Here is a 26650-nt window from a genome sequence, read left to right as displayed (position 1 = left end):
AATGTATATGGATTGAATCCATAGTTACGCATGTTCGAACAGTTGTGGTTTGAAGTCTACCACAGATGAGCCTACAAGCATTTAGGATAATGTTGCTTGTTTTGAACAAATGAAGCAAGGCTACATCAAAAGCGACAACACAGTGCATAATCAGCAATAGCAGACTCTCCTCAAGATTAAAATGAACTAGGTTCAATTTGAGGACAGTGCGGCAGACTTGCTCACTAAGTCATTGCCTAAATTCCACTTTAGAGAAACATGTTGGTAGCATCGTTTGAGGAAGTTATCCAAACTCCCATAACCATAGTCATCAAGGGGAGATGCAGACATCAAGGGGAGATGTGTACATGTATGGTCTCGAAACGTGAAGGGTGTGTTGTGCTCTTTTTCCCCTTCGACCTAGGTTATTTTTGTCCTACTGGGTTTTTGTTACTCGACAATGTTTTTAGCGAAGCAACAAGAGAAGCACCGCATTTGGGCGACACAAGGGGGAGTGTTCAAGTAAATCCCTATTTGTGTGTCTGGCCCAAACTCTAGGTTACTTGACCTAGTGGTAATAGGGTTTTAATTAGAGATAATCTCGGAGAATATCTTAGAGATATCCATTCATTGTATGATTACCTTTCCTTGTACAATTCAGATTCTATGCATTGTAATCCTCTATATAAAGAGGCCTCTATTATCAATGAGAAGTTGAGAACACACAATTATTTTCTCTCAATTCTCGTTTCCCTAAAACATTACTCATATTTTTCATATTTGAATAAAAGAAAGAAAAAATGATACATGCCTCTTGGTAATTTACAACTGCAGGGAATTCCCTAACATGTTGCTTTACCTTCACTAGCTACTTTTGCTACATTAACTGACAAGAACATGAAGCTATCTGAGAATAGGTAGTTGCATATGTAATGCTACCAAAGAAGCATAAATGCCATCCATGATATTGATCAAAGTTTCATGCTTCCCTTTCTCTGCAATGACTCCATTTTTCACAACTGCAATCAAATCTGCACCCTTGATTGTTGATAACCGATGAGCAACCACAACTGTGGTTCCGTCCACCATAACTCGGTCCAACGCATCTTGAACCACTCGTTCGGATTCAGCATCAAGAGCACTGGTCGCTTCATCTAGCAGTAATATCTTTGGTGCCTTCATTATAGCTCGCGCCATAGCTACTCTTTGCTTCTGTCGACCAGACAGTTGGACTCCTCGCTCTCCTGCTATTGTATCATAACCCTACATTGTTGTCAAAGCTTAACAAGCATGAGTCTTCAACATTTATGGAACACCACTATAAGAGATTACAATAGGACTTGTAATCGAAAATAAATTTCATAAAACTTCTTATTTCAGTGCCTACATATTGTAAACTACTAATAAACTTGTGAGCATTTGCTAGTTCTGCTGCAGCTATAATTTCTGCCTCGGTTGCCTCTCCATCCTTTCCATATGCAATGTTGTCTCGGATAGGGTCGTTAAACAGCAGAGGCTCCTGGCTCACCAGCCCCATTTGCTGTCTCAACCATTTCAATTGCAGTTTCTGGATTTCGATTCCATCCAATGTAATGTGTCCTGAATCAGGGTCGTAAAATCTTTGAATCAATGAGATCACTGTTGATTTCCCACTTCCACTTTCACCAACCAGAGCAATTGTCTGAAGAATATCAGTCAAGTGTAAGTTCTAAAACCTTATGTATTGCTGGATAATAGATAAAAGAAACTTGACACCAACTTACCTTGCCATGACTAATGGTCAAGCAAAGATTGTTGAAAATTTCCACATTAGGTCTACTAGGATACTTGAAACTGACATGGTGAAATTCAATTTCTCCCTTCAAGTGTTCTACAGTCATCCCCGAGTTATCACTAGAGTCTATTTCTGATTGCCGGTCAAGTATTGCGAATATTGAAGCAGCAGAAGCCTTTCCTTTACTTACATCAGGTGCCAGGGAGGTCGACTGAGCAAGTCCGATATAAGTCATAATGAGAGCAAAGAAAACCTGCGGAGAGAAAACTGTTAACAATGGACTGCTAAAGAGTCTCGAGGGATGTATAACAGCTGCCAATATAGTAAGTAAAGGTTTGTAGCACAAGACAGAAGAGAATAGTTACCTGGAAAACAGCAGAGAATGTTGTCTTGCCTGCTGAAACAAGTAGACCTCTAGTATAAAAACTTAAGGCAAACACTGAAAACTGTAAGAAGAATGATAATCCAAAACCTATCCCGGTAACTATCCCTTGTCCTATCCCATTCTTAATAGGGCCTTCACACTTTCTCTGGTACAACTCAATCACCTTCTCTTCAGCACAGAAGGAAACAATTGTCCGAATACTCCCCACAGCATCATTGGCTATCTGGCTCGCATCTTCATACATTTTCTGCCACCACTTATCATGTCAGTGCTTGATAAAAGGATGAGTTTTATATATGGAATATATGTCAGTTATAAGAGTTGAAATTCTGCATGAGTTATGAATCTGAATACTGCTCCATGTTATTTACTACATTTTTTTTAGGAAAAGTTAGGACATAGGAGACATACCTTTGCATCTGCACTGAATCCTTTCGTGAATTGGACTTGAATATATCCATTTACTCCTAATAAAGGTAACAGAACAAGGATTATAAGAGCCAGTTGCCAATCTGCAACAAAAGCAATGATCAGCCCAGCAATTACAGTTGCTGTATTCTGAACAACGAAACCAAGAGCATCTCCAACGAGCCCTCTCAAAGATGCTGCATCCGTAGAAAGCCTTGCACCAATTGCACCACTTGAGTGCTCACCTTCATCAAACCAACTTACTTCCATATAAACCACCTTCTCAAAGCACATTGCTCAGACTCTTCTTATTAGCCTACATCCTGCCACTGCAAAAAGATATGCTCTTGATGGATTGGCCAACAAAGATGCCGTTCCAAGAACCAAAAACATTAAGGCCCAAAACTTTGAATCCTTACGGAGTTCATGAGGTGGCTCAAAGAACGTCTTGATTACACTTGCCAGTAAACTCCCAAAAACAGGGAAGTCTACCCCATTGACTGATGCAGCTAGCTATTGTCCCTAGTAATATAATTGGGATCTCTGCCTTGTTCAGGTAAGCAAGTCAGCCAAGTGAAAACTTTGGCTGCCCTTTTGATAGAACTGTAGCAGGAATATTAGGCTCTACAGGTGCTGTTTCAAGCATACCGCTTGCAGAAGGAATACTATTTCTTCTTAGAGATGATTCCTCTCTTACAAAGGGTAAGATAGAATCCTGGACATCTAGACCACTATGTTTTGACACTGTGATATTTTCTTGCAACCTTATAAGCTGGTGATATGCACCATCAGGGTCCTTAGTTAGCTCTGAATGCGGTCTTGCTCAGTTGAAAAACATCAGTGGTTTAAGTACTAGTGAAATAAGAACATGATCATATCAATGCATGTGTGGAACAACTGACAAGAAAATGATGATACTGAGAACAATAGGCATTCAACTGATAAAACCTAACAATGATAACAAATCCATTACCTTGCTCAACAATTACTCCTCGATGTATGACAGCAATGGTATCAGCATTCCTTACTGTACTCAGGCGATGGGCTACAATGACAGTAGTCCGATTCACCATAATTTTATCCAGTGCCTCCTGCACAACTCGTTCGGATTCTGCATCAAGAGCACTTGTGGCTTCATCTAAAAGTAGAATTCTTGAATTCTTCAAAATTGCTCTAGCTATAGCAACTCTTTGCTTTTGTCCCGCAGATAGCTGAGTTCCATGCTGATCGACTACTGTGTCCATTCCCTAAGTTAACCAAACACAAAAACCACCAATCAGAAAAACAGAGTTGTACATGTTAAAACTATTTATTGAAATAATTCTAAAATTTAGCATTTCATCTTCGAATGTGATGAGTATCATTAACCATAAGATATATCACTAGATGGTTTCAGTAAGCTTCCATCATTGTGAAAAATTCAAAGAAATATGAAAAAAATATTGAAAGAAGGTATAAACTAAAATACCTGAGGGAGTAATAAATCTATGAATTTAGCTGCATTAGCAAGCTCAGCAGCAGCCCTTATTTCTTCAGTAGTTGCACTATCCTTTCCATATGCAATGTTACCTTTAATGCTACCGGTAAACAAAACTGGTTCCTGGCTGACAAGGCCTATTTTCTGTCTGATCCATTTCAGCTGAACACTTTGAGATTGATACCGTCAATAAGAACTTCACCAGCCTGTGGGTCATAAAATCTCTCAATCAAACTGATTACAGTCGATTTACCACTTCCGCTCTGTCCAACCAAAGCAGCAGTTGCACCACTAGGTACAGAGAGACAAAATCCATGGAATATTTGCTCATCCTTTCTTGCGGGGTAGCTAAAATAAACATCCCTCAGTTCTATGTCTCCACGAATATCTTGTAATACCCGCCCATTAGTATTGTATGCATCTATCTCCAGCTTTCTGTTAATTGTCTCAAACATCTTATTTGCTGCAGCTTGTTGATTATACGCATTTATATGCGTGTAATTATATCTAAAACACTAGAAATAAGTCAATCCCCATGTCAATTAATATGTAATTAATATTTTTTTTATTATTTTGTAGAAAATAAGCGGAATTGTGTGGAAACGAGAGAAATTGGTGCAAAAATTGGAGCAAATTGGAGTTTCCGACAAAATGATGAAATAGTCAATGCGGGTCAACCGTGATCAATGCCATCAAGGGAGCGGAATTCAATTGCCTCCGAGAGTATGTGTGGAATTACATGGCGACGAGAGAAGAAAGAAGACGGAGAAGATGAAGAAAGAAAAAAAAAAAGGAGAAAGGGAAAAAGTGAAAATAATAATTATTATTATTATTATTTTAAAAAAAAAAAAAAGTTTGCTGACGTCAGCATGGCTGATCCATTCTTCTTCTTCCCACGTGCAGCCATGTCCTTTCCTTTCTTTTATTTTCCTTTTCATTTTCTTCCTTCCTCTCAGCCGCTGCCACGTGTCTCTATCTCTCATTTTCTTTCTTCTTGTACACGAACAGCCACACACACAGAGGTTAATTAACCTAGGCCATATATATATACCCTTTTCTCTTTGCAAACATAGGGGAGACACACACCAACAGCCGCACCAGAAAACCAAAAACAGAGGCAGCCCCTTTGGGCTGCTCTCTTTTCTCATTCTCTTCTCCTATCCTCATCCTCCCTTTTCATTTTCTTTAGTTTTATTTTGGGAATTTTGAAAGACTCACTCAAGGCTTTAAGGGAATCATCATCAAGAGTACCACACCTCTATTTTTGGTAGTTGGGTGAAGAAATTGTTTGGTTCATACTAGCTCATAGCTAGAAGTGACCAAGCTAACTCTCCCCTCTCTTTCTTATTATCTATTACATAATTTTATTTGCTATTGATGATGTATTTAACTATGGATAGTGAGTAGTTCAATTTTGGGAGTTAGGGTTGTGAAGCCCTAACTCATCTTGTATAAATATTGATGCTTTAATTTTAATAAATGCAATTTCCATTGTGTATGCTTTAAATCCGAATTTATTGGTCCTTAGAAGCAAGTTTCTAGGCTTTGTCACCCTTTGAAATTATGTTGTGGGCAATTGTGATGAATAGATTGATGAATTGACAACTTATTGGTCTTGTTGCATCTAGGATTTAAGTGTGGTAACCATTAGCTAGCTTAATTGTAGCTAAGCTTGCTTGGGTCTCTATTATCTTGCACTCTAGGCCTCTAATTTTAGATATTGCGGCCTTAACCGGCGTAATGCCTAAGTTAGAGAGTTGATTGTGGCCCTAACCGGCATAATCGATACACCGAAAGGATAATTGGTTTAGTAGTCTTGACCGGTACTAAATACGGGACTTAACACATATAGGAAATGCATGCATTTGTGAAATTGGCACCGATATTTGCAAGAGAGTTAGTGTGAATCACCCGACACTCCCATGTTCCCATTAATTTGAAAACCCAAATTTAATTTTCTAGTTCGTTAATTAGTTGTTTAGTTTACTTTTCGGTTGCGTTTAATTTAGTTAATTCACAATTCAAAACCCCCTACAAATTTCGACTCATTTGTGCATATCCACCACTAGGCTCTTAGTTTTGATTAGGCTTTGGTGAAAACCAAATCCGAGCATTACTAAGGCTTGGTGCCTTAGATTAGCCTTTTTATTCACTTTATTTTTATTTTGTTTGCTTAGTGACTTTAGTTCCGACCACCCAAGGATTGTGGGTTAGCCACTAATCCCCGAGGTACGATAATCAAGGTTTTAATACTTCCCTTACTTGACAACGATTCGTACGCTTGCGAAGAGTTTATGAATCAAGTCAATGGCGCCGTTGCCGGGGATTAGGGTTTAATAGCCTTAGTCCCTTGGTGAATCGGTTGTTGAGGTCACATTAGCATATTTTTGTTTCCTTATTTAAAAAAAAAAAAAAAAAAAAAAAAATTGTTGTTTATTTTATTTGCATACTCTCTAATTTATATTTTCTAATTTTTTGGTTACTAATCTTATTTTTGGAAACTCATAGGTGCTTAATTCTTATCATATTGAGCTATGGATCAATGGAACTATGGATGGGAAGATCCATGGGGATATGAGCAAGAAAGTCTATATGGTGGAGGCTATCAAGCTTATGAGCCTAGGAAGGAATTCGTTGAAGGACTACTAGCTCAATTGCAAGCCTCCCAATCTCTATTGCAAGCGTCCCAAGCTCGATTGCAAGCTTCTCAAGAGATGCTTATACATTCCAACGAGCAACTTAAGGCTAGTCTTGCACAAGAGCCACCCTTCACCATTTATGAGCATGAATCTTTGTTTGACCAAGTGGAGCCTAATTCAAGAGAAGAAGTATATTATGAGCATCATGAACAAGAGTTGCCTATTCAAGATCGAGATGGTGATGTTCATGAACAAGAAAGTGAGCTTGGTTATGAAAGTTTCAATGCAAGTGGGGTGAGTGACTACACTTCGGAGGAATTGGTGCAATATTGGGAATCTAAACTTCCTAATGGAGGGGAGATATTTGAAGATGATTCCGAAGAAGATGATGTCTTGTCTAGTGAGGAGGATGCGGAATTTGAAGTTATACACCATAATCCTTTGTTCATTGAGGAGGATGCGGAGCTCGAAGTCATACACCATAATCCCTTATTTGTTGAGGTTGATATTCCCATCGAAGAAGAGAGTCCTTCACTACCTTGTAATGAAGAAGTTGAAGAGCCAAGGACTTTCTCTCCTCCTACATCCAAGAAGATCCATCATGAGCTTCCCAAGGTGGAGAGTAGGACATTGAGCACTTACATTCTTAATGAGAGGATTGGGATCAAGGTACTTTTACCTCCCAATCCACCATTAAGTGGTCAATGTTTCTACAATGAGGTGATGGATTGGAAAGGAAATGGAGCACTTGCACTCACCCTTTCCCATCACTCTCAAAAGCTTCTACCACCTATTGTTCCTATGAGTATCATTTCTAATCCACTTGAGAAGGAGAAGGCAAGGATATTGGCTCCTAGAAGAAAAATTGAGAAGAAGAGGAAAATTAAGAAGCTACACTTTTGGCCACCAATTGGAGTATTCTTTTGTAGCTCTTGGTCTTGCCTCTATGATATATCAAGGAGTAACTTAGCCCCAAACAATAGGGTGGTCGTGCTTGAGAAGTATCCACCTTGACAACGATCATGTTCTATAGACCGGCTTGGGGTCTTTAAAAACAAGTGCTTCTAGGGAGGCAACCCTAGGTGATTTTGAAATTTCCTGGTTTATTTTGCATCAATAAGGCTATTTGGCCATCTTTTTGGAGGATGGGAGGTGTTCGGAGTTGGAAGTGTGAAGAAAGAATGAATTTGGTAGTGAGCAGTTTCTGTCCAGAAAATTCAGTTGAATTTGGGTGACTATAGTTTCCATTATACATGCTATTTTGAGCTGAAATTTTCTGAAGCTATTCTCCTATATGTCTACTATTGTGTGCCAAAATTTTAACCACTTTCACTTACTGGAGCTCTATTTATTTAATGGTCAATGCATAAAGTTCAGAACAAAGGCAGCTACTGTAGAGTGACTTTGGGAAGCTACACCTTCTACATCTTAAGCAATTTGGAGCTAAAAATTTTTAGAGATGTATGTTCTCATGTCCTCTATATGCAGAAGAAACATTTTTTGATTTGAACCTTCTTAGCTTCAGATATAGTATTCCAAGTAACAGAGGTCAGAAACAGGGCACAGCAGAAACTGCAGAACAGATCAGTGAGTTTGGAGGCCAACGATTTTTGACTCATAATTGATTTTCAAGTGAAATTTTAACCAAAGGTAGCTTCATGAGTCTAGTTTTATATCCAGTTGGTCTCACCCTCTTTTCACCTCTGGAGCTTCAGATATTTCTGTGTTGGTGACTGAGGGTCAGAAGAAGTCTTCATGACATATTGGCAATTTTGACCAGTTTTGGTTTTCATCTCACTTGGAGATAGGTAGCTCGCTTTATATGGATAGAAAGATATCTGAGTCTACTTTCCATTCCAAGTGGTCTCACGTATTTATCTCTTTCTGAGTTTGAGATGTGGGCATTTGAAGATATAAAGGTCATTGCTGGAAGCTTTCTGCACTCACTAGTTTGTGTTCACTCGGGGTGGTTGGACTTCTTGCACTTCAACTCTTCAATGGAGGCCATTATAGGGCTGTTGTGAGGTGTGTTGGATGTGGTCAAGGCCATGTGCTTAATGGAGGAATCTTTGTCCTTATTCTTTGATGGCCTATTTGTGACGCATTGCTCTTTGGACACTATATATTTCTCAATGGAGTCGATCTTTCAAGAGCACCTAGAGCTATTATGGAGCATATGTAAAGGAAGTCAAGGCCTTGTGCCTTGAAGTTGGTGTCTTATTTTAGTCTTCTCCGAAGGTCGTGAGCAATGGAGGGTCAACAAAGGGGGTTTTCCGTATCTTTTCTCCGCATTTAGATTTTCATTTTTATAGTTAATTTTTGTGTGCCTTCGCCCGAACTTCACTCTCATGCCTAAATCCGACACGGATTTTAGATTTCGATCTCACTTTACAACATCGAGGACAATGTTGGTTTTAAGTGTGGGGGTGAGGGCTCGGGCGCCTATGAAAAAAAAAAAAATTAGATTAGCTTTTTGTAAATAGATTTTAGTGGTTAATGCCTTTTCCAACCCCAATGACGAGCTATGAACTTAACTTGTTATGATTGTGGATAGATTAAGCATGATCTAGGATTTTGAATTTGTTTTGTGATTAAGTGTATATGTGATCTATGCTTGATTATATGTGTGCATATAGCCTATGTTAGGTTCGTTCATCATAGTTAGAGAAGCATATAGATTATTCGATTAACTTGCATGCCTTATTTGTGAGCTTTTGAGCCTAATATCCATAGTGTATGCATTGTTCATTCACTTATTCTTTCATGTGTGTACAATTTCATGACATTGCGTATCTAGAACTTGCTTGAGACCTCTCGAGGCTACATTTAGCTTGCGACATGATAGAAAGGATGGAGGCATTAGGACTATATACCACCATGGCCAAAGAAGCATGTGCCCAAAGATATTTACCACTAGATTGCCATTTTGAGCCTATGTATATATTTTAGCCTTTTTGTTCATTACCACCACAAATCCCTACCTAGCCTAAACACTTTTATCCTACCCTTCCGTGGTAGTTGGTGAAGCGATTCGAGAGAATGACTTTATGTTTGAGTGCTTCAAAAGAAAAGAAAAGTCAAAAGTGTGAGATTACAAAAGAATAAGTGTGGGGGTGAGTGTTTGTATAGAAAAGAAAGTTCTCAAAAAAAAAAAAAAAAAAAAAAAAAAAGAAGTAGTTGTGAAAATAAAAAGAAAGTTCAAGAAAAGAAAGAAAGAAAAAAAGTTGTGTGAAGAAAGAGAAAAAAAAAACAAAAAGAAAAAAGAAAAAAAAAGTATTACGTAGTATAGTGTGGGTAGTACATTGGGATTAGAGTGAGTGAGTTAGTATTTGAAAGCAAAAGTCATATATCTCTACAAGAGAGAGTTGCTTCATCAACTTCTATGGACTTTGTATTTCCTTATCCTTCATTTCTTTTAGCCACTTGCCCTGAGCCCCATTACAACTAAATAAAAGACCTCTTGATCTTGAATGTTGTGGGTTACCTAGCGGAGATGAGATCGAAGAGCAAGCATATGGAGGCGCGTGTTGTGAAATTGCTTTTGAGTGAAATACATATAGCCCATAAACACTTCAGCGATAATATTTAGTGAACCTATGTGAGTTTAGTGGGTTATATCGGGTCTTCTATGTGTCTATTTGATTATGGTGGATTAATTTGACACATGGTCAACACATGCATATACTTGAGCATTTTTCACATGTGCTTCTTAATTGCCTCATAAATTCAAAAATCTTATGTTGTGCTTACATCTACTTCATGGTCATGTACATAATTAGTTCTCCGAGGATTATGGTTGGAAAGGCTAATACCACGCTTTCTTCATGTTTGAGCATTTGTGTTTGAGTTAATAGATTTTTGTCAATTATTTTACATTTAGTTTGCTTGGGGACAAGCAAAGTTCAAGTGTGGGGGTGTGATTATACGCATTTATATGCGTGTAATTATATCTAAAACACTAGAAATAAGTCAATCCCCATGTCAATTAATATGTAATTAATCTTTTTTTATTATTTTGTAGAAAATAAGCGGAATTGTGTGGAAACGAGAGAAATTGGTGCAAAAATTGGAGCAAATTGGAGTTTCCGACAAAAGGATGAAATAGTCAATGCGGGTCAACCGTGATCAATGCCATCAAGGGAGCGGAATTCAATTGCCTCCGAGAGTATGTGTGGAATTACATGGCGACGAGAGAAGAAAGAAGACGGAGAAGATGAAGAAAGAAAAAAAAAAGGGAGAAAGTGAAAATAATAATAATTATTATTATTATTTAAAAAAAAAAAAAAGTTTGCTGACGTCAGCATGGCTGATCCATTCTTCTTCTTCCCACGTGCAGCCATGTCCTTTCCTTTCTTTTATTTTCCTTTTCATTTTCTTCCTTCCTCTCAGCCGCTGCCACGTGTCTCTATCTCTCATTTTCTTTCTTCTTGTACACGAACAGCCACACACACAGAGGTTAATTAACCTAGGCCATATATATATACCCTTTTCTCTTTGCAAACATAGGGGAGACACACACCAACAGCCGCACCAGAAAACCAAAAACAGAGGCAGCCCCTTTGGGCTGCTCTCTTTTCTCATTCTCTTCTCCTATCCTCTCATCCTCCCTTTTCATTTTCTTTAGTTTTATTTTGGGAATTTTGAAAGACTCACTCAAGGCTTTAAGGGAATCATCATCAAGAGTACCACACCTCTATTTTGGGTAGTTGGGTGAAGAAATTGTTTGGTTCATACTAGCTCATAGCTAGAAGTGACCAAGCTAACTCTCCCCTCTCTTTCTTATTATTTATTACATAATTTTATTTGCTATTGATGATGTATTTAACTATGGATAGTGAGTAGTTCAATTTTGGGAGTTAGGATTGTGAAGCCCTAACTCATCTTGTATAAATATTGATGCTTTAATTTTAATAAATGCAATTTCCATTGTGTATGCTTTAAATCCGAATTTATTGGTCCTTAGAAGCAAGTTTCTAGGCTTTGTCACCCTTTGAAATTATGTTGTGGGCAATTGTGATGAATAGATTGATGAATTGACAACTTATTGGTCTTGTTGCATCTAGGATTTAAGTGTGGTAACCATTAGCTAGCTTAATTGTAGCTAAGCTTGCTTGGGTCTCTATTATCTTGCACTCTAGGCCTCTAATTTTAGATATTGCGGCCTTAACCAGCGTAATGCCTAAGTTAGAGAGTTGATTGTGGCCCTAACCGGCATAATCGATACACCGAAAGGATAATTGGTTTAGTAGTCTTGACCGGTACTAAATACGGGACTTAACACATATAGGAAATGCATGCATTTGTGAAATTGGCATCGATATTTGCAAGAGAGTTAGTGTGAATCACCCGACACTCCCATGTTCCCATTAATTTGAAAACCCAAATTTAATTTTCTAGTTCGTTAATTAGTTGTTTAGTTTACTTTTCAGTTGCGTTTAATTTAGTTAATTCACAATTCAAAACCCCCTACAAATTTCGACTCATTTGTGCATATCCACCACTAGGCTCTTAGTTTTGATTAGGCTTTGGTGAAAACCAAATCCGAGCATTACTAAGGCTTGGTGCCTTAGATTAGCCTTTTTATTCACTTTATTTTTATTTTGTTTGCTTAGTGACTTTAGTTCCGACCACCCAAGGATTGTGGGTTAGCCACTAATCCCCGAGGTACGATAATCAAGGTTTTAATACTTCCCTTACTTGACAACGATTCGTACGCTTGCGAAGAGTTTATGAATCAAGTCACTTGTCCAGGAGCAAATGCACTAATGCAAGGAGAAGCTTTCCTAAGCGACCTGAAAATTTAGAAAGAAAAGTTTACATACTGCATATTTTTGCAGAATCAAATAGTAAACTGTCTGAATGGGGGATAGTCAGTAATATTTGATTATTCTTGCTGACCAGACACAAATCAAAAGTTAAGAAAGTGCAACTTACACTGAGCCAAGCAACACAGCCATAATCACATTGATGACATCTCCTCCTTGATATCCTTTTTCAAGTATCATTATTCCGCCAAACCATATAGCCAAAGCGAAAGTAGAGAATACCATAAGCAAAACCACACCGAGACCCAAACCAGATGCCCAACCCTCTTACACACCAGACTTGTAAGCTCTACTTAAGGAGGAGTTATTGTGGATATAGCTTGCTTCTCCCCTGTGAATGATGCAACCTGCATGAGGAATACCCATCATATTTGGTTGTATAAATAGAGAAGGGAGAGAGACTGAGAGAGAGTTTAAGACGAGTATTCATACAGTTCTTATTGAACTAATTGTCTCCTCTACCACATTTGCTCCTCCTGAATTTGCAGCTTGTACATGGGACGCCAATTTGACTATGAAATGGTTCAGGACAGCAGTAGATAAGACTAGAGGGGGAATGAGGATAGCATGACAAGGGTGTGAAGTGATCCCTTAAAAAATGCTATACCAAAGCCCCCTATGAACGTTGCAACTAACTGGATAAAACTTCCTACCTGCAGGAAGAAATATGAATTAGGTTTGTAGGAGAAAATGGAAAAAACTTGTGGTTGTTGAAGGATGTCGACATAATGTGTGCCTCTACAAACTAGGGTTTAGAGTTGTAATAGGAATGTGTTCTAGGTATTCAATTGTAATCGGATTCTATTACCGTTTTGGTACCTTGTAACTCCCTATTTAAAGGGCTCCTATTATCAATAATATATATAATTCCATTCTCCCACAACAAGTTATCAGCACGAGTTCTAACCCTAGCCCAAAAGAAAAAAAAAACTAAAAACTCTCTCTCACAAATTCTGCTGCAGCCCTCCTTGCAGCTCAAAAACCCTAGCACGCCTCCTGCAACCCCTGCCCCCTACTGCTCGCCCTGCAGCTCCATGCACCAGCCTCACCACAGCCTCTTATCGCAGCCCCTGCTGCCCCAGCCATCTGCCGCACGACCTCCAGCCATCTGCCAGCCCTTCTGCAACCTGTTGCTCCTCCCTGCCATCCCACCTGCAACCTGCTACTGCTCCCCGCACGCGCCCCTGCGCTCGCTGCACACTGCAGCCCTTCGCCCAGCTTCCCCCACAAGCCTCGTCGCTGCCTGCTACTGCCAGCGTGCTACTGCTGCTGCACCAGTCCACGCACCACTCCGCGCACCACTCCGCGCACCTGCGCACCAGCCAGACCACACGCTGCTGCCTCCCTGCTGCCCCTGCATCTGCAGCCCTGCAATGAAGCAGCAACTCTTGCTGTCGAAAGAGAAAAAAAACCCAGAAAACAGAGGAAAGAAAGAAGAAGAAGACGCGAAGGAAAAGAAAGAAAAAAAGAAAAAGGAGAAGGGACCCGGCCCAGAAAAAAAAAAAAAAAAAAAAAAAAAAAAAAAAAAAAAAAAAAAAAAAGAGGAAAGCCCAAAGAACAGACGGCCAAGAGAAAAACACTCCTACTCCAACACGCGCGTGTCCTCAAGCTAAGAACCATCACGTAAGTTTTTGTGAATTAAAGTTGTTGTTTTCATGTATTTTAAATTCTTTTATTTTCTGCAAATATTGGAATATATGTTGCCAAATGGTTTTGAGTATTTAACAAAGCAGAATTGTGGGGATTCACGCTTCACAAACTAAGAGTGTTCACAATTAAACGAACTAAGAAAACGAACTAAGAGCGTTCGTGTGAACTAAGAGTGTTCACAATGCTTGGATTAAGAGCATCCGTCAGCATCACATATGACCATATTACAACATTGTTGTTTGGTCTAATCCAAAAGAGATTCTTGGAAATTGATTTTTTGGTAGCATAGCTCGGAAATCTTATTGTTTTAGTTTTCGTGGAAGTTTAACTCCGAAACTAATATATTTTCTCTTCTTATTTTCAGGATGTCGAATGAACCTAGGCTCGACTTTCCCATGCTTGACTCAACAGGCTCTGATTACCACAGTTGGGTAACCGATGTTGAGAACCATCTCACTTCAAAGGGAATATTACCCATAATCCAGGCACCTAACCCAGATCTTGTGTTCATCCGAACATCTACAAAGCATGCTCAAGCAGTTATCTTGATGCGACGCCATATGGACAAGGCACTCAGATTGGAGTACATGTCAATCAAGGATGCAAGAGAGCTATGGGTAGAGCTAGAATAGCACTTTGGCAATGTCCAAGATTCCCTCCTCCCTGACTTGAAGGTTCAATGGAACAATCTGCGCTTTGCTGACTTCAAGTCTGTTGCTGAATATAATTCAGAGGCTCTTCGCTTACAATCCATGTTGAGATTCTTTGGACAACCTGTCACAGAGCAAGAGCTAATTGAGAAGACTCTCTCCACCTTCCCCGTTTCAGCCATTGTGCTATCAAAACAATACCGTACTGAAGTCAATGCTAGACGGATCACGAGGTTTCATCAACTTATCAATATCATATCTGTAACTGAGAAACATGATAACATACTCGTGAGGAATTATAATTCAATGCCCATTGGAACTAAGAGCGTTCATGAGGCGAATTATTATGCACCCAAAAGAGGGCGCAATGAGCGGAACCCTAGGAATAAGGGACATGAGGAATTATAATTCAATGCCCATTGGAACTAAGAGCGTTCATGAGGCGAATTATAATGCACCCAAAAGAGGGCGCAAGGAGCGGAACCCTAGGAATAAGGGACATGAGGGAAGTATTGGTCCATATAACCTCCCTAATCAGGAAGGAAACCGCAAGTTTGGAGAAGATACACGTGGTGGCAATGCCACACGTGGGAGAGGGGTCGTGGCAACCCTATCCGTGGTAATGGAGCCATAGCTCGTGGTGGTGGCGCCATGGGTCGTGGTGGAGGCGCCAATCCTCCTAGGGAACACCCACAACGTGGACAACGTACACCTCAATTGAAGGGAGGCAACCACAATGATATGTGTCATCGATGTGGATCTAGTGAGCATTGGTTCAAGCAATGCAAGGCAAGCGAGCAACTAGCTTCAAGATACAGGCCATACAGGGACCTGAGGGAACACGAAGTGTACCTTGCAGAAGAAGAAGAAGAAAATGGTGGAGACGTTAATCTCACCATAGAGAACTTCAAAGCTGAAGATGGAGTGCACAAGGATGCTGCAGACTTTGATTAGAATAGTCCTCTTTATTTTTCAAGAATCATGTAATAGTCAATAAATGACAATTGTATTAACTCTTTCTTATGTGGCGTACCCAATAAAATATGATGTCTAGGAAAGTCATTGAGATAATTGGTACTTAAGCGAGCCTCGCTCCACCAACATCTCTTTCTACTTTCCTGGTCATATTTGATTGGAGTTGCCAAACAGATAGAGTGACTACAATGTGTCTCAGTTTGATTTTCTTTATTTTGGATTAGACCTTTTTGGACCATTTGATGTAATCATTGGCTACATTTATTAATAAAGTATCGTATTATTCAATGTCATGGACATGTTTTTAATTTCGAACTTTATTATTTTTCAATATGTTTCCTGGAGAGTTGGAATGTCTTGTTGATGGTGGCACCACATATACTATATTGCGACATAGGCAACTATTTCTATGCATGACACCAAGTCGATCTTCTGTGACTACGATGGCTGGACCATCACAATTGATTCATGGTCGAGGACCAGCTCAATTTATGTTGTCAAATGGCACAAGTATTAATGTCACCGAAGCTCTATATGCTCCTAGGGCTGGAAGGACCCTATTGAGTTTTAAAGATATAAGAGCCAATGGTTTTCATGTGGAAACACATTGTGAGAATGGACAAGAGTTCCTTTGCATCACCTCTAATGACTACGGACATAAACGAGTATTAGAGAAACTTATGTGTCGCTCTAGTGGGTTGTATGCAACCACTATTCGAGTCATTGAATCCAACCATGTCATGAGAGATGACTTATGGGATTCTGACACATATAGGCTTTGGCACGATCATCTGGGACACCCAAGTCGTAATATGATGATCCGAATACTAAAGACTTCACACGGACATCCATTTTTCAAAACGAAAAGAAGTCAGAACAAAACTTCGGTCCAAGGTAGGGCCAGAGCCGCCTACCCCCTGCGGCCCAACAGTGGTATTGACACCACTAATACCTCCTTGGTTCCTTTCTCTACTTCTAAAGTCAATTGTGACTTCGTGACTCAACTGGATTCTTCCATGGTTGCTTCTAAAGCCCATCTTTCATTTTGCAAAGCCTGCTCTTTAGCAAAATTATGATCGACACTAAAAAAAATATTCCATTCTTGCAACGAATTCAAGGTGATATTTGTGGACCTATCCAACCAACTTGCGGACCATTTAGATATTTTATGGTGTTAGTTGATGCATCGACACGTTGGTCACATGTTATGCTTTTGTCCACCAGAAATGCTGCATTTGCTAAACTCCTAACACAAATCATTAAGTTAAGGGCTTACCACCCTGATCATCCCATTAAGTCAATTCGTCTTGACAATGCTGGAGATTTTACATCAAAAACTTTTGATGACTATTGCATGTCCATTGAGATTGAGGTTGAACACCCTGTTCCTCACATTCACACCCAAAATGGTCTCGCAGAAGCCACCATTAAAAGACTTCAAATGGTTGCTAGAGCATTGGTTATGCACACCAATCTCCCTGTTTCTGCTTGGGGCTATGCAATATTGCATGCAGCTGTGCTTATTCGTCTGAGGCCTATTGCCACTCAACCCTTTCTGCATCCCAGATGGTTACTGGATATGAGCCTGATGTCTCACACTTACGCATATTTGGGTGTGCAGTTTATGTGCCAACTGCCCTGCCACAGCGCACCAAAATGGGTCCTCAAAGACGATTGGGCATTTATGTTGGATATGACTCTCCAACCTTTATCCGCTATTTGGAACCCTTGACAGGCGATCAATTTACCGCAAGATTTGGGATTGTCACTTTGATGAGACAGTCTTCCCGTCGTTAGGGGGAGATAAGAACAATAATGTTCAACAGGAACGATAGGAATTGTCGATTTGTCGTGGTCTGTCCCCACTTTGTCTCATCTTGATCCCCGAACCGCACAGTCCAAAATTGAAGTGCGGAGAATTCTCGATCTTCAGAACGTAGCAAACTCTATGCCTGACGCGTTTTCTGATATCGCTAAAGTGACAAGATCACATATACATGCTGCAAACGTACCTGCAAGGATTGATGTCCCTAAAAATAGTGGACATGGTGCCACCTCTAGGGGTATTGAGCATGGCGCTGCCACCACTAATGGTGATGGCAATGTGGCTCAGGCCGGGCTCCCAGTAAGGAAACGTGGGAGGCCCAAAGGTTCGATGGATTCTCGCTCGAGAAAGAAAGCGAGTTTGGCACAAAGAGATCCATTAATGCTGACACCCCCAAGTATAAAGCCTATAATGCTGACACCCCCAAGTATAAAGCCTGTTGACCATAAATGGGTCTTTGTTAGAAAGCGTAATGAGAAAAATGAGGTTGTTAGATACAAAGCCCGCCTTGTGGCGCAAGGTTTCTCACAACGCCCTGGAATCAACTACGAGGAGACATACTCTCCCGTAATGGACGTTATAACGTTCCGCTACCTTGTCAGTTTGGTAGTTTCTGAAAAACTTGACATGCAGCTTATGGATGTGGTTACAGCATATCTCTATGGGGATCTAGATTCAGAGATATATATGAAGGTTCCAGATGGACTTCAATTACCCAAATCAAGTGGCTCTAAACCACGGAGCTCGTTTTCAATAAGATTGAGAAGCTCACTATATGGATTGAAACAATCCGGACGGATGTGGTATAACCGTCTAAGTGACTACTTGATTGCGAAGGGATATGTCAATGATGAAATATGCCCATGCGTGTTTATAAAGAGGACAAGTTCCGGATTTGCAATTATAGCAGTTTATGTCGATGACATGAACCTAATTGGAACTCTAGATGAGTTAAAGGAAACTGCTAAGTACTTGAAATCCGAATTTGAGATGAAAGATCTTGGGAAAACACGGTTTTGTCTCGGACTGGAAATCGAGCACCGTAGTGATGGGATTATGATCCATCAGTCAGCTTATACTCAAAAATTATTAAGGCGCTTTAATGAAGATAAAGTAAAGCATGTGAGTACTCCCATGATCAGTCGTAGTCTTGAGCCTGAAAAAGATCCGTTTCGTCCAAGGGATGAGGACGAAGACTTATTAAAGGCTGTAGTGCCCTATCTAAGTGCAGTAGGCGCATTGTTGTACTTAGCTCAATGCAGAAGACCGGACATTTCATTCGCAGTGAACTTATTAGCTCGACATAGTTCTGCGCCAACACTCCGCCATTGGATTGGCATAAAGACAATCTTTCGATACCTGAGAGGTACGATTGATATGGGCTTGTTTTATCCCTACAGAGAGAAGAGAAATAACGGAAGTGTGAGATCGGACTCCACAAGGCAAAATGCCATCTTCCGTACTCCTCCTCCCCTCCATCAAAATAACAACGATGTCTTGATGGGTTTTGCTGATGCAGGGTATCTTTCTGACCCTCACAAAGGTCGCTCCCAAACGGGTTATGTCTTTACCATGGGAAGCACTGCGATATCTTGGAGGTCTACAAAGCAGACCCTTGTTGCTACTTCCTCAAATCATGCAGAGATTATTGCTCTACATGAAGCCGTGCGAGAATGCATATGGCTAAGGTCTGTAGTTAGACACATTCGAGGAACTTGTGGTTTGAAGTCTACCACAGATGAACGTACATGCATTTATGAAGATAATGCAGCTTGTATTGAGCAAATGAAATTAGGTTTCATCAAGGGCGACAACACCAAGCATATATCGCCTAAATTCTTTTACAATCAGCAACAACAGGCACTTCTGAATATTGAAGTGAACCAGATCCGATCATCCGATCAGAGGATAATGTAGCAGACTTATTTACTAAGTCGTTACCTAAATCCACCTTCGAGAAACATGTGAAGAGCATCGGATTGAGAAAGTTATCCGAACTCCCATGATTGTAGCAATCAGGGGGAGATATTGACATCAGGGGGAGGCATGATGTCTACATGTTCAATCTCGAAGAGTGAAGGACGTGTTGTGCTCTTTTTGTCCTTCGACCAGGGTTATTTTTGTCCCACAGGGTTTTTATTACCTGGCAAGGTTTTTAACGAGGCAACAATCAAAGCGTCATCACCAAGTTTGAGCGGCACAAGGGGAGTGTTGAAGGATGTCGACATAATGTGTGCCTCTACAAACTAGGGTTTAGAGTTGTAATAGGAATGTGTTCTAGGTATTCAATTGTAATCAGATTCTATTACCTTTTTGGTACCTTGTAACTCCCTATTTAAAGGGCTCCTATTATCAATAATATACACAATTCCATTATCCCACAACAGTGGTATTTTTCTTGCATGTATATACATACCTTCTCACCCATCACCTCTTGAATGAGCACAGTATCACCTGACATCCTTCCAACAATTTCCCCAGAGTTGATTTCTTGATCAAAGAAGCCGACATCTTGCCTTAGTATGGTTTTCAAGTATAAACTTCGTATTCATGCAGCCTGTCTCTCTCCAGTGATCATCCAGCAAGACATCTCTGGCCAAAGCAAAGCCAAGTACATCAGCATCCTATAAGCTGAACTACTTATTAATGTGATCTCAAGTGATATTTCAGCGGGGAACGCATGCAATGTACTTACGTAGAAATGATGCAGCAGCAGCCCCCAGAGCCAAGTAAACGAACTTCAAAGCTACCTGAGGATATTGAATTTCTAAATTAGCTTTAAATAAACTTAGTTAGCAACAGTTAGATATAGCCAATTTAGAGAACAATAGTTTTGCTTAATGCAGAACTTATTCTATTTGGAGAACCAGAGAAACAAAATAACTTCTTCTTCTTCTTCTTCTTTTTTCAGATAGTTTGAAAGTTCACTTGATAGTTGACACAAATTATGATGAAACCAGAGAAATGCAGCGAGTAGAATTTTGTTCTTTAACATTGTATAAATGTTGCATTAGTCAGAAGACTTAGTTACCTTGGAAACTGCATTAGACACTTCCTTGATGTTCCTAATTTCTCCAAATGAATCAATCACATCTCCCGTGACAATGGTCATTAGAGGCATACAGAGTCCATTTCCAATGGCGCTGATTGTACCAACAGACATTAACAGGTAATCCAGGGAGTCAGCAAAGGAGAAAAGCTTGTAATATGGTACTGTATTTGTTCCATCCTCCTTGCTTTTGCTTATATTTTGTTCACATTCTTTGGAAACCGCCGCCACTGCTGAGCGCTTATTTGGTGCAGTATATTGCTTGGTGATTACATCTCCAACTGAAGGATTCTCCTCAGCCATGCTTCCCACTTGAGTGATAAGATCACAGCTGCATGGTTGAAAATAAATAGATAAAGATCTGGTTTGAAGTGAAAGAGAGAAACTAACAAGAAACAAGGATTGAAATGAAAGACGAAGAGAAAGAAACCAAGTGACCGGCCAGTTAATGCATGCTAACAAGAGAAAAACTAAAGAGAAGAAATAGCAACAAACACCATACATGCAACGCAAGTGTTAGAGGGAACATTAATGTAATGGTGATATTAATCAAATGCAGTGCTGAATGGATTAAAAAGACTAGTGAGGAATCAGAATTACCACTTATCTGGAAATGGGATGATGAATTTGCTGTACTTCCACGCAAGCATTGCTTTATAAGCAAGCATATCAACCTACAGGCTACAACCTACAAAGGGCGATACAAATCATGTGAGCTAATGAATAGTGAACCAGTCAAACTATCCAGAACAATAATAACAACCATACCAGTATCACGATTGAAATACCATTCTAGCCCTCTTCCCCTCTTCCTTTCTTCTGCTTAGTTGCTCCCACATTCGTTAGGATGTGGGTAATTTGGGCAAATATCATTTCAGGCCCTCTATTCTGCTGCTTGAAAATTGCAATGCAGCCGCCCACAGATCCTTGTCTGGAATTATCTGCATGGTTGCACACACCAGTGGTCTATTGTACTCCATCATTTTCATCATAGTAACACATATAACAACATGTCACACGCCCACTATACATATATGTGTAATTGTCTCTTATAATTTGTCCTTTTTCTTCTCAGCATCTTCAATATCGTCTGATAGAAAAGATGGGATCTTTGTACAAACTCAGTGATTCAGACTAAGCTGGAAGTCTAATACATAGTTACATACTGCTCGCTTATAATACAAGCATACTAATAACATCAAGATCATACAACTATACAAAAGGAATGACAGCCCAGCAACTTTGGTATTGAATGAAACTGAGAGATGAATATAAAGTGTATGAAAACAACATATTGTTGCCTAGTACAAAAAATTAGCCAAATAATGAATAGAAAGCTACCCACTTGCCAAACCCCATTTGTGTCTTGTTGTTCTTTTCATTTCTGATAGCCAATAGAAAACGACCACCAAAAGCAATTTTCATACCAATCATATATTGGGGAAATCACAAGCCTCCAAGTTCATAAATAGTTCAAGAGACGGGGGTTTCAGCCAGTATATGAATTGTACGTCATTTGTTTCTGAAAGACAAACCACCGCGAACGTGGCTGTAAAGAAAAATATTGGGCGGGGGTGAAGAGGAGAAAGAGGTGACAGCCCAGAAGTAGTGGCTCACGAGACTCCGTATGGATGGCCCATTTTTACTTCATGTATTCTTTATTTTGGTCCAAAATTATTTCATATCTTTGATACTCTTGGTTCGGCACAAGAGTCTTACGATCGGAATTGTTCATTTTCAGATGACTAAAAAAAACACTCTATACACCGACAAAGTTGGAACAAAATGAAATCATATAGTCAATTTTAGCATGTACTGATGATTTAGAAAATAGACGAGTTCGATCATAGAACTTGTTTCTTTTAATAATTTTTCCTCGCTTTGTCGAGGTTTGCAAAAAAAAAAAAAAAAAAAACTTGTTTGTGTTAAACTACGTACTAGAGATATTTGTAGGAAAAACACCTAGTCAAGGCAGCTACATCGCTGGTGTGGCGGCCTCACACCAACAAGTGGAACGACCGCACGACTCTCGTACACAAGCTTCTCAAGAAAGTGATCGAAATATTGCTATCATTCCCCATGATTTGATTTTATGAGGGTTCTTCAAGTTGTATAGTCTACAAGTCTCATGTGTTACTTGGAAATGGATAAAAAGAATATCAGGTTCTATAACTTCAGCTTCAAGGTCACTGATTAAAATAGTCACACCAATATATCATATATGAGATTGAGAACGACTGAGGATCGACTAGTGAAATTATAGGTATATCCAAAAAGAAATTAATACAACAATACTAACAACTTGAAGGAAATACCCGAGTCCATTTCCAATAACGCTGATTGTGGTAACAGAGATCATGCATGGAATCAGCATAGGAGAAAGCTTGTAATTCTTTGCTCTTGTGTGTATCTTGTTGGTTGTCTTTGAAACTCGCCGGGGCTTGCTTACCTCTCCATTCGAAGGATTTTCCTCCGGCATGACGGAGCTACTCAAGGGCCTGAAGTGGCCAACGCACCCCCCCAATACGTTTTGGCTGTGTAATTGATGTTTGTGATATAGGTTAATTGAGTTTCTAATTGTGTGTATACTAATGTTGGCACCCCCACGTGATTGCTATATATCAACATGTATTAGTATAAGAATTGGTCCCACTTATCTTATTTGATTGGTTAGAATACAAAGATAATTATAAAATATTGCATACAGTAATTACAAAGATAATAACAGTTTTCTTACTGACTCTTTGATTATGTATATTGAAAATGAAATGTTCAAAAAGTTTAGCATAGACTCGATTATTGATGACTTTCGCTGTATGAAAAAGCGATGAGTCCTATTTTGATGTAAAATTTAATTTCAAAATTTTATTATATTATAGACTATGTTTCATCATTGAGTTTATTTTTTATATTTTATTTTTTTATCCTTCTTATATTGGCCCCTCTCATTTATAATCTCTAGCTTCGCCCCTGATTTTATTTCTTGTAGGGAAAAATTCATGAATAGTACCCAAAGTATGGCCCACTATTAATTTTAGTACACCAAGCTCCAAAACATAAACTTTACTACATGAGGTTTCAAAACAGACCCATTATACATACACGATGTCAATGACGCCGTTAGTTTCGTGCCAGCTGTCGTATTTCAAAGGGTAAAACGGTCTCTTCAAATTTTTTGCTCTGAGCACCCAGCTATCTCTCTTCTCTTATTCTGGGCACCCAACTCTCTCTCTCTCTCCAAAAACCCGCCCTGGAACATGACTAGTCTACAGTCTACAGTCTACTGCTATCTGACCTCACAGTAATGGCGACCTTGCTCTCGTCCCTCTCCTCAATTCTGAACCAACCTCGCCTTCATCTCCAAAAGTCATGTCGTTTCGCTCTCAGGTTTCTCAATTAGAAATCGGAAGTAGCTTCCGGAATCCAATGCTCCATCAGCAGCGGACCGCTACTCAACTACAAAGGAGGAGTCTTGGCTCCAGAAGCTTCTCTCACTCCAGCTCTTCTCTTCCAAACCACTTCGATGACCCAGGCCCACTTCGTCGCCCAGGCCGCCATTGTCACTACCTCTAAAGTCGGAGAGTCGAATTAGGTCGGTGTTGAGCTTGGTCCGAGGAAGAACTGGAGTAAAAGGGTAAACGCCAGACGGGTAAGATTTCGGGTCGTGGACCAGAAAGATGGTCCCCATGTCTCCCTTGCTGAGGACTATGATGGCTTTGAGGTTGTTGAGGTCGAGCTCCAATGAAAAATTCGTCTGTGATGGAGAGTAGGATTGGGGATAGAGGCTATAATCGGAGGTGGTGAAAGGCGGTGCAGAGGCATGGTGATCAGTGGAGGTGATCGGTGACAACGAAAAGGATAAGGAAAAGAGGTCCAGGCGGTGATGGATATGAGAGTGGCTATGAAGGAGATAAGAAGAGGAAGAAGAGAATCCACAAAAGGCATAGGGGTCATGATTCTAGACCAGAATCTGGTGCTTCTGATTCTTCAAGTGATGACAAAAGAAATAGGCCTCTTGAACCCGTACTTCTCGTCGTCAGTGGTGGTGAACACGGTGGAGAAGTCGTCGGAGGCCATTGCTAGAGTTTGGGATAGCAGAGTCGGTGAGTGAGGTTTAGAGAGAGAGAGAGAGAGTGTGTGTGTGTGTGTGTGTGTGAGAGAGAGAGAGAGAGAGAGAGAGAGAGAGAGAGAGAGAGAGAGAGAGAGAGAGTAACCGTTGACAAATGAGAAACCAAATTTTCCCTTCATTATATGCGTAATGGCATGCAGACTGATGGAGTAGTTATTGACGTCGTATATGTATATTGGGTCAGGTTTCATATTTAATGTACCGAAGTTTATGTTTTGGAACTTTGTGTATTGAAATTAATAGTGGGCCATACTTCAGGTACTATTCATGAATTTTTCCCTTTCTTGTACTAAATAAACTTTTATATAAACAGAGCTGAGACTATCCCAATCCATAGCATCATAAACCAAACACTTTGCCAATTATCCAACAAGAAGTACTTGATCTTCTGGTTATCTGGTACTATCTTGTTATATATTGGGTTGTTGTCTCATGTTGGCTTCAGCTTCTAACTCAGCAACTGACTCAGAATTCGGCTGTCACTTACCGTGACCGATTTGTGCACCGGAGCTTGCAGCAATAAAGTTTCCAAGTTTTCAACCTGTTAATTAATTAGTTCGGGGTCAAACAATTTAATCAAAGACTTAAAAGCGATTATAATTTTGTTTATGGAGCTATACATACCATAATGTAGCCAACATTGTCTGGGTCAAGCTCTTCCATAATGACCGTTGCATATTCCTGAGCTTGTTTCTGAATGTTGGACAATTTGTTCGCAGAAGCACTGAGACTAATAATCTGTAACCAAATTTCCACATTCAATTAATACAAATCAAGAACAAATTAATTTGGACCAATGTTAAGTAACCAAAAATCAAACTAGCCGGCCAGTTTCACCTATCTCTCTGACTTCTTCTTCAGTGATTCTTCCATCGGCGTCTTTATCCACCCTGCGCATGGAACGTAATGATCGCAATTAGTTAATATAAAAACTTGTTTATGATGCACACCACACTTAACTTTTCTCTCAAAACCCTAAGAGCTGTTTTCGTCAAGAGCTTACGCCTGGTCTGACGGCACGCTCTCACGGCGGCGCCGTCGGACAGGACAAAGTGGACCTCGTTTCCGGATTTTTGTGGTCCAACCGGAGGATGGGTTATGGGCTGACGACGGCGCTACCTTGTGAGTTGGGAGAATCTGATATGGAAGGGCATCAGCGGTATGGTAGGATGAGAGGGTTGATGTCACGTTGCCTCAAAGAGGAGGGCAGATGGTCTGGTTCGTGAATCGAGGTGGTGAAGCCAGAGAGAAAGGCGCCTGGTGGTGATGGCTGTCTAGTGGAAACACCGAGACCTACTGTGCTCAGGTCAGATCCATCGAATCCGACTGGGGAAGGCTTCGATTTGGAGAGGGGCGACGAGTCGGGTCAACATGAGGTAGGCGGTGGAAGCGCGGATGGCGGTGGTGGGATGGCATGGGCGGCTCAGGCGGGATGGTGGTGTCGTGGAGTCTGCAACCTGACTTTTTGGCTTGGGCCTGATGGTTTGTGGGTCTGGGCTTTGGCTTTGGACCTTTGCTATTTTCTAATTTTAATTTCCTGCTTTTTAATTTTATATTTAGTAAGATGTGGCTTAATGCCGGTAATAAGTCTCTACCACTATTGGGTAGGGCGGCGTGGGTTTTGTCCCGGTATGCATACTCAGTGTGCCTTGTCTGGTTTAACGAGGCAGCAAGCTATTTGCATGATCAAATGGACGCAATCTCCTAGTGGCAGGATGAAACGAAGTGTCGCCAGATTTACTTCCATGCGGCAACATAGTGGGAAAGCTGTGCTATTTGTAATGATGTTTTTTTGTGATAGAGTTATCTTTCCGGTATGTCACCGCTATGTCAAAGCAAATAGAGTAGCCATTGGTGCACTCTTTGCTAATTGGTGCTTGTTAGA

At 40.2% G+C, this 26650-nt stretch overlaps 3 protein-coding genes across 5 annotated transcripts; all 3 read right to left on the bottom strand.

Annotated features, from left to right (window-relative positions):
* Positions 1 to 777: 777 nt before the first annotated feature.
* LOC112199536 (ABC transporter B family member 11) lies at positions 778 to 3015 on the bottom strand. 2 transcript variants are annotated; one of them, XM_040517803.1, is made up of 6 exons: positions 2966 to 3015; positions 2550 to 2869; positions 2119 to 2385; positions 1743 to 2006; positions 1367 to 1660; positions 778 to 1242 (listed from the first exon to the last, which is right to left on the bottom strand). In XM_040517803.1, exons 2-6 carry the CDS (start codon positions 2838 to 2840, stop codon positions 883 to 885), a joined length of 1476 nt encoding a protein of 491 aa, XP_040373737.1. In that variant the 5' UTR covers positions 2841 to 2869; positions 2966 to 3015; the 3' UTR covers positions 778 to 882. The 2 variants fall into 2 exon arrangements, with proteins under 2 accessions (XP_040373737.1, XP_024196308.1); XM_024340540.2 differs by having other exon boundaries at positions 2550 to 3009.
* Positions 3016 to 3101: 86 nt separating this feature from the next.
* Positions 3102 to 4478, bottom strand: LOC112199535 (ABC transporter B family member 4). Its single transcript, XM_024340539.2, has 4 exons — positions 4266 to 4478; positions 4015 to 4185; positions 3520 to 3793; positions 3102 to 3365 (listed from the first exon to the last, which is right to left on the bottom strand). The coding sequence occupies exons 1-4, from the start codon at positions 4476 to 4478 to the stop codon at positions 3112 to 3114; spliced, it is 912 nt and encodes a 303-aa protein (XP_024196307.1). The 3' UTR covers positions 3102 to 3111.
* Positions 4479 to 12927: 8449 nt separating this feature from the next.
* LOC112199534 (ABC transporter B family member 11-like) lies at positions 12928 to 21661 on the bottom strand. Of its 2 annotated transcripts, XM_040517804.1 has the most exons (6): positions 21405 to 21661; positions 21237 to 21317; positions 20619 to 20967; positions 20283 to 20337; positions 20004 to 20179; positions 12928 to 13140 (listed from the first exon to the last, which is right to left on the bottom strand). In XM_040517804.1, exons 2-5 carry the CDS (start codon positions 21302 to 21304, stop codon positions 20136 to 20138), a joined length of 516 nt encoding a protein of 171 aa, XP_040373738.1. In that variant the 5' UTR covers positions 21305 to 21317; positions 21405 to 21661; the 3' UTR covers positions 12928 to 13140; positions 20004 to 20135. The 2 variants fall into 2 exon arrangements, with proteins under 2 accessions (XP_040373738.1, XP_040373739.1); XM_040517805.1 differs by lacking the exons at positions 21237 to 21317; positions 21405 to 21661 and adding an exon at positions 21139 to 21178.
* Between the last annotated feature and the right edge of the window lie 4989 nt (positions 21662 to 26650).

This window comes from Rosa chinensis, chromosome 4 (genome assembly GCF_002994745.2).
Source record: "Rosa chinensis cultivar Old Blush chromosome 4, RchiOBHm-V2, whole genome shotgun sequence".
Classification (NCBI taxonomy): Eukaryota; Viridiplantae; Streptophyta; class Magnoliopsida; order Rosales; family Rosaceae; genus Rosa; species Rosa chinensis.
This window is presented reverse-complemented; position numbering and strand designations above follow the sequence as displayed.